The 11,390-nt window shown below is 62.0% G+C and overlaps 1 protein-coding gene and 1 long non-coding RNA gene across 3 annotated transcripts; one reads left to right on the top strand and one right to left on the bottom strand.

The window, feature by feature from the left end:
* Window positions 1-1,930: 1,930 nt before the first annotated feature.
* LOC122188408 lies at window positions 1,931-2,627 on the bottom strand. The gene is made up of 3 exons (XR_006181566.1): window positions 2,530-2,627; window positions 2,326-2,372; window positions 1,931-2,171 (listed from the first exon to the last, which is right to left on the bottom strand). It is a non-coding gene; the product is annotated as an uncharacterized LOC122188408 (long non-coding RNA).
* A 689-nt stretch (window positions 2,628-3,316) lies between these two features.
* Window positions 3,317-10,875, top strand: TP53INP2 (tumor protein p53 inducible nuclear protein 2). Of its 2 annotated transcripts, none has more exons than XM_042886693.1 (4): window positions 3,317-3,379; window positions 5,948-6,276; window positions 8,986-9,115; window positions 10,623-10,875. In XM_042886693.1, exons 2-4 carry the CDS (start codon window positions 6,153-6,155, stop codon window positions 10,873-10,875), a joined length of 507 nt encoding a protein of 168 aa, XP_042742627.1. In that variant the 5' UTR covers window positions 3,317-3,379; window positions 5,948-6,152. The 2 variants fall into 2 exon arrangements, with proteins under 2 accessions (XP_042742627.1, XP_042742626.1); XM_042886692.1 differs by having other exon boundaries at window positions 8,785-9,115.
* The last annotated feature ends 515 nt before the right edge of the window (window positions 10,876-11,390 follow it).

Raw genomic sequence — 11,390 nt, 5'->3', positions numbered from 1 at the left:
CACTTTTTATACCTGGCTTTGCCATCTTGATCATAAGGGGCATAAAAAACTGCTGAGTCTCTGCACCAACACAGCTCATGGCAGCATATGGAAAGCACCACCCCATGTCTGTTCCCCCTTGCAGCCTCCTTTGTGCCCCTAATCCATACATGCTGTCACAGACAGCAGCAGGCTGCCACATCACAGGCTGAAGATAACATCAGTGCAGGTGAAGTCACTGCAAGGACAGACACTGGCACAGATGAGGAGCACTCAGGGTGGACACTGGGGAGGCCCTGCAGGCTGAGCAAGGCCAGACCCCAGGTGAACCGGGACAGAGTGCCATCCCTGAGCACAGCAGCTCCGGGGGCTTCTGACCTCCCAGGGAGCCCTAGGTGCCTGCCCAGGCTGCAGGGACAGCTGTGTTTCCCACGGGGACAGCAGCTCGCAGCTCCAGTGTCGCCTTCCAGACAGGGAAATGTCAGGAGCACAGCTCCAGTTGCAGGCAGCCTGGCCTTCGTCCCCTCTGGTGCTGTGGAGTGACACAGAGCTGGGCAGCCTGAGAGCTTCCCCTCATCTTTGTCCCCCCAGTTTTCTCCCCATCAAAGATTAGGGAGGTTGGGAGGCAAATTTTCCCACCGCTTCCTGACACCCAACATGATTTTTTCAAGGCTGGAGGGAACATTCTGCTTGCTTTCTCACTGGGCCACTGCTGTTATGAAGCCACCTTCCCTGAACATGTGGCCATCAGACACCATGACCTCACAGGCAGCCCCTGGCTGAGGCACGCACCCCAAAACCACCCTGGGGAGGATGACTGAGTACACCCCAGCGGCTCCCGTTTCCTCCTGTCCCCAAGCCAACCCAGGAGCTGGTAGAAAACAAGATGTCAGTCACAGGGGCACTGAGTCAGAGCGCTCTGGCCGGGTCAGGTGGGGATGCTGGCAGGATGCCCTGCAGGGGCTGGGCAGAGAAAACCAAACCTCCCCCCGCAGGCAGCCCTGTGTCCCACTGCTGTGTGTACCTGCCTCGGGCAGCCCCACCAGGTCCACATGCTTTGCAGTCCTTGCTTCAAGGGGTGCTTGGCTTTGCCTGGCAGGCAGCTGGTGACTCTCTTGCACAAATGGTTATTTAGGGACAATTTACCCTAATTTGAAATAGAGTGCAAGTCTGTTTGCTTGCTTGCTTGTTTTAATGAATGGAGAATGCCTCTGTCATGTTCATTTTTGCAAAGAAAGTCTTTTTTTATTATTTTTTTCTTTTCAGAGAAGTGTAAATCTAACACTCAGATTTATGTCAAGTTAGGTCACCACCTGATGTTCAGCATTTTCTTAGTGCTCTCCATTATTTGCTGTAGGTGAACTCCTTTGCTGCTGGAGGGCTGTGCTGCGAGCAGCCCCAGGCCTTGGCTGCAGGCTCCCAACAACCCAGACTGTCTCCATCCCAGGCCATGGGCTGAAGCCTGCCTGTGCCCCGGGCACAGCCTCCCCATATCCCCAGGTGCAGTGTGCAGGGCTGCTCCTTGGGGCTGCCGTGGTTGTCCCACGGCTGCAATCACTGTGAGCACACAGTGGGCACACAGCCCCTCGCTGGGGGTTCACGGCCGTCCCAAGGAGGTGTCTCCAGAGAAGGATCTATCCACCTCCAGCACAGGCAGAGCGGGTGTCCCCATGCTCACCGTGGCCTGTGAGCTGATGCCAGCAGCAGGAGAAACCAGAATGAGAACAGCAGCCGGAGGGGCTGCGAGAGGGCAGGCACTCCAACTCCTGCAGGGTGGGTTACTGGGGGCACCTCCCAGAGCACCTCCGAAGGGGACAGGGCTGGAGCACCTCAAGTACTGTGACCAGTGTTGGGCCCCTCACTACAGGAAAGACACTGAGTGTGTTCAGAGAAGGGCAGAGAAGCTGTGAGGGGTCTGGAGCACAGATGTCAGTGGCTGAGGGAGCTGGGATTGTTCAGCCTGGAAAAGAGCAGGTTCAGGGAAGACCTCATTGTTCTCTACAGCTACCTGAAGGGAGGTTGTGGTGGGGGTTGAGGAGGGGGTTCATCCTCTGCTCCTTCATAATAGTGACAGGACTGGAAGGAACGGCCTCAAGTTACACCAGGGGGGTTCAGGTTGATGTTAGGAAAAATTCTGTCTCCAAGAGTGGCACTGGAATGGGCTGCCTGGGGAGGCGGTGGACTCATCGTCCCTGGAGGTGTTAAGAAACATTCAGATGTACATGGGTTAGTGGGAAACGTTGGTGGTAGGTGGATACCCCACACAGGCTGCCAGCCCTGCCTGTGCCCCGCTGCTGCAGGCAGCGCTGAGAGGGCTCTGCAAAGATTCTGCCATGCTATTATTACCTAGCGTCTCGTTTCTTCAAGCGCTCCGGATGGCTGGACCCAGCATTCTGTTTTTAACAAAGGAAGAGAAATGAGAGCCCTGCCCGACCGCCGTGCTGCCTGCTGGCGTCAGCGCCGAAGCGGAGCACTGGCATTACACGCCGGCCGCGCTCTCTGCCAGGAGCTCTCGGCGCTGCATCTCAAAAGCAGCTCGGTGAAGCCTACCTGCCTGCCGTGTAATTTTCTGCAGTGGCCCAAACGCGGTGCCACCACTCCGGCAGCTCCGAGCGGCCCCGCGCCACTGCACCCCGCGCTCTGCTCCCAGCCCCGCCGTTCCCGCAGGCGCAGCGCTCCTGGTAGGCGGCGCGCAGGCTGCGCCAAGGCCGCGGGACAGCCGGCACGGCGTTATTTAATGGAGAAGCGCAGGTTCCAATAAGTCTCCATTTAATTCCGTCCCCGGTGAACTGGCGGCGGGGAATCGCCACCCGCTGTGCCGCGAGCCCGGGCCGTGACGCAGACACGCCGCCCCGCTAATGACCGTGCCCGTAACGCTCCGTCCGCTCACGGACCATTTCCTGCCTCCCGCCGCCACGTGACGGACTCGGCACGGGATCCGCCCGCCCCGGTCCGTGCCGAGCGCGAAGGAGCAAGGCTCGGTGTCCACCCGACGCCCAGGGCTCTGCCGGCCGGGGCACAGGGGCCCTCCCGCCCCTAACGGGGCCCGGGCACGGCCGGTCCCCGCAGCCACGCAAGGGGCACGCGGGGGTCCCGCAGCCCCGGCCGAGCTCCGCCGCAGCCCCGAGCCCCGCGCCCGGCCCGCGCCGCCTCGCCCCGCCCTGCCTCCCGCGGCGTCGCCTCCCATTGGCCGGCGGGCGGGGGCGGGCGGGCCGCTTTGTGACGTCACGCTCAGCTGTCGGAAGGTCCCGATTTGTGCGGGGCAGCGGCGGGCGCGGGGCAGAACCGCGGAGTAGAACCGGGGACGTCCCGCCCGCGGCGCCCGCTCCCGCCGCCACCTCCGCGCCCGCCGGCGCCGCGCCGCCGCCCTCTGACAGCGCCCGGTGCCGATACCGGCAGGGTGAGTGCGCCTTGCGGGGGACGGGGGCTCCGGGGTGGGCGGGTGTCCGGGAGTGGCGGGCGGCGGTGCGGCGGGGCTCCGGGCCGGACTCCACGGGAGCCTTTGTCTGGCGGCGGACGGGGCCGGGCCGGGGGGGCTGGGGGGGGGCCGCGCCCCCCCCCCCCCCCCCGCGCTGTTGTTTGTTTCGGCACCGCCGGATTAAGCCCGGCGCCTGCGCCCCGCTCCCATTGGCCGCGCCGGGTTGGAAGGCTGCGGTGACGTCGCCTCATTTCCATATGACATTGGGACGTCACGAGGCCGCCTCCGTCCCCCCCACCCCCCCGCAATGTCCTCCCGTGACCCCGCACGGCCCCGGCCTGGCGGCGGCACTTCCCAGCGGGGTCACCGCGCCGTGCCTGGGGCCTCAGCGGGCGGGGCGGTTCGGTTGGAGATGGCGGCTGTCCGTGGGGACGTGGGGGCACGGCGGTGTGTCGTCCGGCAGCCCCGCGGTGATGCGGCACTCGCGTTCCCGCGGCCTCACGAGTCGCGGCGCGTGTCCCGTGCCCGCGGGGCTCCCGGCTCGGCTCCGCCGCCGTCACCGCCGCTCCGCGCGGCCCCTGGGCGCCCTCGTGCTGCGGGACGCGGCCTCGGCTGCGGTTCCGCCGCGGGAATGGGCGTCGCTCGGGTGGCACGCGGGGCTTCAACGACAGCTGTTTGTTTGTTTTTTTTTTTTCCCGAAGAATAAATTTTATTATTTTTAATTCTCCGAAATAACGCTGAGGATCTTACCGCACCTCGCTGTCACCGTATCTGCTGCTCGTGCGCTTGGGTGCAACGGGAAGAACGCGGGGGAAGCGTTTCCCTCGAGGATGAGCCCGTGCCGCCCCGTGGGCAGGGCTGGATGCGCCCGGCTGCAGGCCTGGCCCGGTTCGGTGGGGCAGGAGGCGTCTGCGGGGCTGCGCGTGGGGCCGCTGCGTGGCGAAGCGCCCGCCGGGAGCTGCGAGGCGCGGGGTCACCCCGCGGGGCGGCCGGAGGGGGGAGGGGAGCGGGGCCGCCCCGTGTCCGCGTCCCCGTGTCCGCGTCCCCGTGTCCGCGTCCCCGTGTCCGCGTCCCCGTGTCCGCGTCCCCGTGTCCGCGTCCCCGTGTCGCGGTGCAGGGGTCAGGGCTTTGGTATGCCGTGTGTGCGAAGAGCAGCCCTGCGGGCGCTTGTCTAATTTAGGCGAAGTGCGCTGAAAATAGCGCTTCCCACGTGTGCCGGATTCGCGCACCTGATTTGCGCCGCGGTGCGGTGTGTCAGCAGCATCCCGCTGTGCCGCTATGAACGCTGCGGCACCCGGCGCTGCCGTCCTCAAAGGGTGAAGCTGCCGTGGGTCCCCGCGCAGCCCTGGTGCTCTCTGCCCCACTGAGTGTGAGATGAAGCCGCAGCTGGGGCTGCCCCTTGTGGGCTGGGGGACGTCCGGCACCTAAGGGAGCCCAGTGGGTGCATCACCCTTGTTGGCCTTTTCCATGGTGTATTTTTATTCTTAGGATTTAGTGCTCCAGGAAAGGGGGCTGCCTGATGGTTTAGAGATGAGCATGCGGATGGGTGCTGCTGGAAATGCTGTGCTGTGGCCGTGGTCCCGGGGCAGAACACTGCCATGGCCGTGTGCGTGACCAGGGAAGCTCCTCTGCTGCGCTTCAGTGCTGCAGAGGGAACCTTCCAGGATGATGGACGGAAGGATCCCAGCTGCTGTCAGTGTGGGGGCTTTGCTCCATGTCCAGCCCCGGGGGTGTTTTCATGTCCTTTTGTCTCTGGACCAAATGCATTTTCTCTGCACGGTTAATACTCTGCACCTTGTGTCTGCCATCTGTCTGCGGCTCTCTGAGGGCTTTGCGGCCATTAATGAAATTGGAGTGCTGGCCCCACGCTGAGCTGTGGGGAACTCTTCCCCAGCAGAAAACTGGAGCAATAATAAGGCCTGGCTGGAGGAGGACGCTGCCCAGGGCTGGGTGACACAGCCTTCGCCCTGCCCGGGCCGTGGTGCGCTCACTGCCTGCAGCAGTCCTGCTGTGTAGCCCTGGCTCTGCCCCCGTTCCCTCAGCTCGGGTGCACCAGGCACGCATGGCAGTGAGTCTGTGCTGAAGTGCCCACCCAGCGTTGGGTGTGGATGGGTGTGAGTGGCCGTCTCCACATGTGTGGCTGTGTGTGTGCCCTGCGCTGCTGGGTTTGGAGGCCCCGCTGGTACAGGCTTGGGGCTTTGTTGTAAAGTAGCAGTGGTGGCACGTGTGATAGGGTCACCTTCCAGAGCTGGAGGGTGGCAATGAAATGCATGCAGCTGCTTGAGAAGAGCATCTCTGCAAACAACCCACAGAGAATCTAACAGTAACAGCTTTCAGAATTAAACCAGCCCAAAACAGATTTCAGCAATAGTGAGACTTCTGGAGGTGAGAGTGCTCCCCAAGCTATTGGAGCCCATCCCCAGCGACTGCACGTTTCTAACAGAAGTCACATGCAGTGCATCCTTTGCTACAGCAGGGGCTGGGACCGCCTTCCTGCTGTCCCCACTGACACCACTCCTCTGGCCTGAATGCCCCTGTTCCCTTTTGCAGGCCTTTGCACTGAAGCCAAGTGAAGAACCTCATAACTGCGCTACGCGCCCTGCAACTCAGCAAAGACTTTCAGCAAAGCACTCCTGCCCCGAGGAAGGACCTCCAGCACCGCTGAGCTCTGTGCCCTGCCCTATCTGCCCGTCCCCACATTGAGGCAGGTGCTCAGCAGCTGCTTTTCTCCTGTCCCACCTGACTGCTCCCCACCATGTTCCAGCGTCTCACCAGCCTCTTCTTCAGTGACAGCAGCACACCAGAGGGCCTGGAGGAGCCCAAACCCTTTGTCTCGGAGGAGGAGGAGGAGGATGGATGGCTCATAATCGAGCTTGGAGGTGAGGAAAGCAAGGTTTCACACAGCTGCTGAAGGGTCTCTCCAGTGCTGGACAAGTGCTGTGATGGCATACCTTGCCCATTAGTGGAGAGATGCTGCCCTGGGGCTCCTTAGCCCTCAGTGCGAGGATGGGACCCCTGCACAGTGCCAGGTCAGGAGCAGACCCAGGCTTTTGAGTGATCCCACTGTTCACTGAGTGGGGGCAGAGCACTGTGGCCTTGGCTAAGCCAAGGGCAGGCAGGGATGACAGCCACATCCCCTGCAGCCATCTCCAGCTCTGTGATGTGCTGGGGTCTTCTGAGGCCAACCAAGGAGTGGAAAATCTCTCTGAAAGTCTTTGTAAGTGTTTATCTGCCCAAAGTGTGCCTGGGGCACTCAGGTGATGTCTGCTGCTGTGCCTGGGGAGCCCCTCCATGCTTTCTGCTCCACGGCTGGCTGGGCCCCCCTGACAGCAGCCAGGCCAAACACATTCCTTGGGCATGAGGGCTTCTCCAGCTCCATTAAGATCCTTGGGTTGCTATTGTAGGGTTGATGACTCAGCTGATTGCAATGATCATTTTGTGACCTTTTGCTTGCACAGGCACACACAAACAGCTGTCTGCACTGCAGGCCTTGGGCTGCTGCTCCTCAGTGCCCACCAGCTGCCTTTGCAGCCTCTCATGAGCACAGAGCCCAGTCCAGGGCTGGGGCTTGCCCCCCTTGGGGTGGGCACTGTTCTATGAGTCTGTCTCTCATGCACCAAGGAGAGCTCAGTGTTCTGATGTGAGTTGTTCCTTAGGGATCTCTAAGTCAGCTGCAGAGGGACTGGAGCACAGACCCACCGGGGTGGGGGGCTGGGGCACCTCAGTAACAATGGGAGCACTGCAAAGATCTGGACTGGGCAGGAGGGTGACATGGGCTCTGAAGTGCTCCTGGGTCACAGTTGTGATGTGGGAGGGGATGCAAAGAGCTCCTTGCACACGGGTGTGCAGATGCTGTGCACGGGGGCCAGCGGGCCTCTGTCCTGCTGCTGGCAGTGGTCGCAGTGTGCCCAAAGCGTGCCAGGAGGAGCCACGAGTTTTCCCCCAGCAGAGAAACACAGATCTGTGTCCTGCAGCCGTGGGTGGGGGCCTGCAGCCTCAGTGGGGCTCCAGGGCTGGCTGTGGTTTGAGGGGCTCCTGTTTTTCTGGGTGATTTTTTGTTTTTTAACTGAAGCAGCCAGGCCCTTGGTGCAGAGCCAGCTTTCAGCAGGGAGCCGGCATGGACCTGGCACCCTGCTGCTAATCCCTGCCAGCACCACGGCTGCCTAAGCGTTCCCCAGCCAGCGAGGGATCGAGTTAGTTCAGCCCTATTTTGGAGCCCGGAGTTATGCGAAGCGCTTCCAAACCAAAGCCTCTTGGCTTCAGCCCCGGCCTCTGTGTTGTGGCAGGCGAGCACCTCGCAGCCTGGCTGTCCCCCAGCAGCCTCCAGGTCTCCGACCCGTGCAGTGCAAAATGCACCTGAGTGCACGGCCCCGTGGGGCACAACTCAACGTTATGGCTCCCAGCCGCAAGTCCATGTGGTGTGGGCAGCCCGTGTGTCCAGGGCCCTCTTTGAGATGGATGGGGACAGCTTAGCACGTGTGGCCCCGTGTCCTGGGAGCATGCTTGGTCCCATTGACCAGCGCTTGATCCAGGCTCTGTGTCTGCTGCTGGCAAGCAATCTGCAGCCTGGTGCAGCCACAGCTGTTCCTCACCTGCTGTCTACTGACCTGAAGCCAGGTGCTCTCCTGTCTGCAGGACTAATTGTGCCGGCCCTGTCCCAGGTTCAAGGAGCTGGGGCGTGTTAGAAGGCAAACACCTGCCTTGTGCTTCGTAATTTTTCCAGCCTGTTAAGGCAGCACAGGCTCATGTTTGCCTCTGATTTCTCCTTCGCCTTCAGCCGGTAGCGGCGTCAGTGCTGTCCGCACAGACTGTGCTGTGCCCTTCCCCAGCAGAGCGTGGTCCTGGTGGCTGCGAGGCAGTGCGCTCAGCTGGCCGGGAGGAGGCAGCCGGCAGACTGAAGTCAAAGGCGATGTGGAAACATCAGGTGAAGCACTGATACTCCAAGGGAAAGGTTTTTTCCAGGGAAAAGGTGCGCACTGTGTGTGCTCTGCTTCCACGTGTGCACGGTGTAGTTTGCTGCCTTTCTTGAATGGCACAGTTCAGGAGATCTAGGAAAGCTTGCAGACAAAAGCAAGGATTTTTTTTTTTAGCTTTGGCCAAATTTCTTTCTCTGCTTCAGGAAAAGAAAATAAAAGAAAAATAAAAAGGAAATAATTACTGCCAGGATCCCCAACTTTTGGTGAAGCCACCCACCAGAAACCAGTGCAGGGTCAGGGCGCAGGGCACGGCCGCCCAGCTGGCACCCGCTGCGCCCGTCTGCGGCGGCGATGCCCCGGGTGCCTCGCACACTAACGATGCCCCTTTCTCTCCCCCCTCTCCCCACTGTACATGGTGTGTGTGTGTCCCCGCTGCGCCCCGCATGGCTCTGCACCCCGCTTGCTCCCCAGGCGGTGCTGCCCACCCCGGTGCACAGCGGCGGGCAGGGGCTGGTGGCCACGGGTGCTCGGTGCGGCCCCGTCCGGCACCACCACCTGCCTTGCCACCGGCCCCGGTCCCAGCTCACACCGGCAGCCCCACGCCCACCCTGCCCAGCCCCTGCTTGATGGACGAGAGTTGGTTTGTCACCCCTCCCCCCTGTTTTACTGCAGAGGAGCCCGGCCCCGACGGCGTGGGCAGCAGCCCGATGGAGGACCTGCTCATCGAGCACCCCAGCATGTCTGTCTATGTCACCAGCACCCTCGAGCTGGATGCAGAGGGACCTCAGGACGATGCTGCCGGGTGAGTGTGAGCTCAGGGACCAGGGCGGCCACACACAGCCTGCGACATTTTGCCCGTGCTGCCTAAACCCTGGGGGGACCTGGGGTCGGTGCTTTGAAGAGGTTGGCCTAGGGTAATATTTAATGCCAAAGGTGATAAGACTCTGGGACAGGTTGATCAGAGAGGTTGCGGATGCCCATTGTCATAGAGGTGTTTAAGGTCAGCTTGGAGCAACCTGGTCTGTTAAAGATGTCCATGGCAGGGGTTTGGGTGTGATGATCTTTGAAGGTCACTTCCAACCCAAGCCATCTTGTGAGTCAGTGACACCAGTGTCCCTTTGTCCTACCTGGCAGGGTGCCTTGGCCAGCGCCATGCAAAGACAGCAGCCTCCATGCCTGAAAGTATTCTGGCATGCACTAGAACCGTGTTAACATGACTGTGGGCATGGGGCTGGCCACGTGAAACCTTTGCTTGCTGCTGGGAAGGCACTGGCCTTGTCCTGCTCCTCTCCTGCATATTCCATGTCACCCCACTGCCAGGCTGGGGAGTCTGCCAGGCTGGGCTTAAGCCTGGTGGCTTGCATAAGTACAGCATGAGCAGAGAAGCCCCACCAGGAGAGGGTGGCCCTGAGCACATCAGTGTCCTTGAGCCTTCATTTTCCCCATACAGGGGAATGCTGCAGCCTGCTGCCACCAGCTCTCCCTCCTGGCTCTGCTGGCTCGGGTCACACTCCCACTGTGTGCAGCAGTGGGACAGGGTGCTCTCTTCTTCACCCACCACATGTGGGTGCAGACCTTTCTTTCTGACTCATATTCCAGCATAATGGGGATAGTTAAACAGAGATGCCATAATCTGCCACCTAACCGAGGCGCAAACAAAACCCCCTGACATCCCCTTCCCTGGGAGCCTGCAGGATGCAGCCCGTGATCTGCCCTTCCTGCACCTGGGGAGCTCTGTCTTCTCCCCGTGGCTCTCCCTCACAGTGCTCAGGAAAGCCCTGACCGCGTTCAGCTGACCCAACCCTGGTGCTGCTGTGCTGGGTTGCTGCTGCCCTGTCCCTGCGAACCTTTCCCCCAGGGTAGGGAAGCATTCTCCGTGTCACAGCTTTACTATGTACCTAGCCTTGCAAGGCAGAACTGGGGGTGAATCTGTTTGGCCAGGGGATGATGTCCCTCTTGGCCTCCTCCATTTGCAAAGCCCTTCTGAGGGCCACGGTGCCATCTCTAGAGGAACCTCAGTGCTGGTGGTGAAGGAGGAGGGAGGCCAAGGGGAACCAGGAACAGGCAGGGGAGCGAATCTGCTTTGGGAGCAGCATGGGCACAACAGGGCATGGGCTCCCACCCATTTCAGCACGGTGGTGGCAGCGTTGGCCAAGCAGGGTCCTGCCCAGAGCGTCCCACAGCCCTCGCGTGGCGACGTGTGGGGATGGGCTCCACATGGAGCGGGGCACAGGAGGGCGGCTTGCGTGCGGGATGCGTGATGGGAGCCCTGGGCACCACCGACCTCTGACGGCCCTGCGTTCCCACAGGGAGGTGCCGGAGCCCCGGCTGGAGCGGCACGCGCCGCACCGCAGCGCATCGCTGTCAGTGAAGGCCGCCGTCCTGGAGAAGATCAGCCAGGCACGGCGCGTGCAGCGGGCCAAGCAGCTGGCCGAGAAGCCGTGGCTCAGCCAGAAGGCGCTGCAGCGGCAGGACCGGGCCCGCCAGCGCCCCCCCCGCCGGGCCCGCCAGCGCACGGGGAGCTTCCTCCACCAGCCCTGCCAGCGCCACTGCAACTACTGACCTCGCCCCGGCATCCGCCGGCGGGGCTCGGCATCCCACCGCCGCCGGCCCCGGCGCCGCCGCCCCGCGCTCCCTCCGCTCCCCTCACCTCTCCGGGCCGCCGCTCGGCGTGGTGCGGACGGTGGAGCAGCGCGGCGCTCTGCGCTGAGCCCTGCCGGCCGCTACCCCGAAACAGCCCTTCCCTAAACCCGTGGAGAATCCCGATGGTTGCGTCCTGAGGAGCTGTGACATCAGTGCCTTTCTTCGCGACGTCGTACTCCTCCAAGTGAACAGACCGCGATGTCACGATGCCGAGCAGAAGTGGCGAAAGGGACAGAGGCGAGATTTGGTGTTTGAGGGGAAAAAAAGACGACGCTGTAACTGATGATGCTTCCTCCTCCCGTCCCTGCCGGCAGAGCAGAGCACAGGCGGAGCTGCTGTCGCTGCTGCCGGCAGCGCTGCTGGGCCCTCGGCGGCTCCATCTCGGCAAAACCAGCAATCCCTCTTCCTGCCCAAAATTCTTCATTGCGTTTTTA

Source organism: Lagopus leucura, unplaced genomic scaffold (assembly GCF_019238085.1).
Source record: "Lagopus leucura isolate 7727_CA_CO unplaced genomic scaffold, USGS_WTPT01 Super-Scaffold_100060, whole genome shotgun sequence".
Lineage (NCBI taxonomy): Eukaryota > Metazoa > Chordata > Aves > Galliformes > Phasianidae > Lagopus > Lagopus leucura.
The sequence above is the reverse complement of the archived record's forward strand: the minus strand, read 5'-3'. Positions and strand labels throughout refer to the sequence as shown.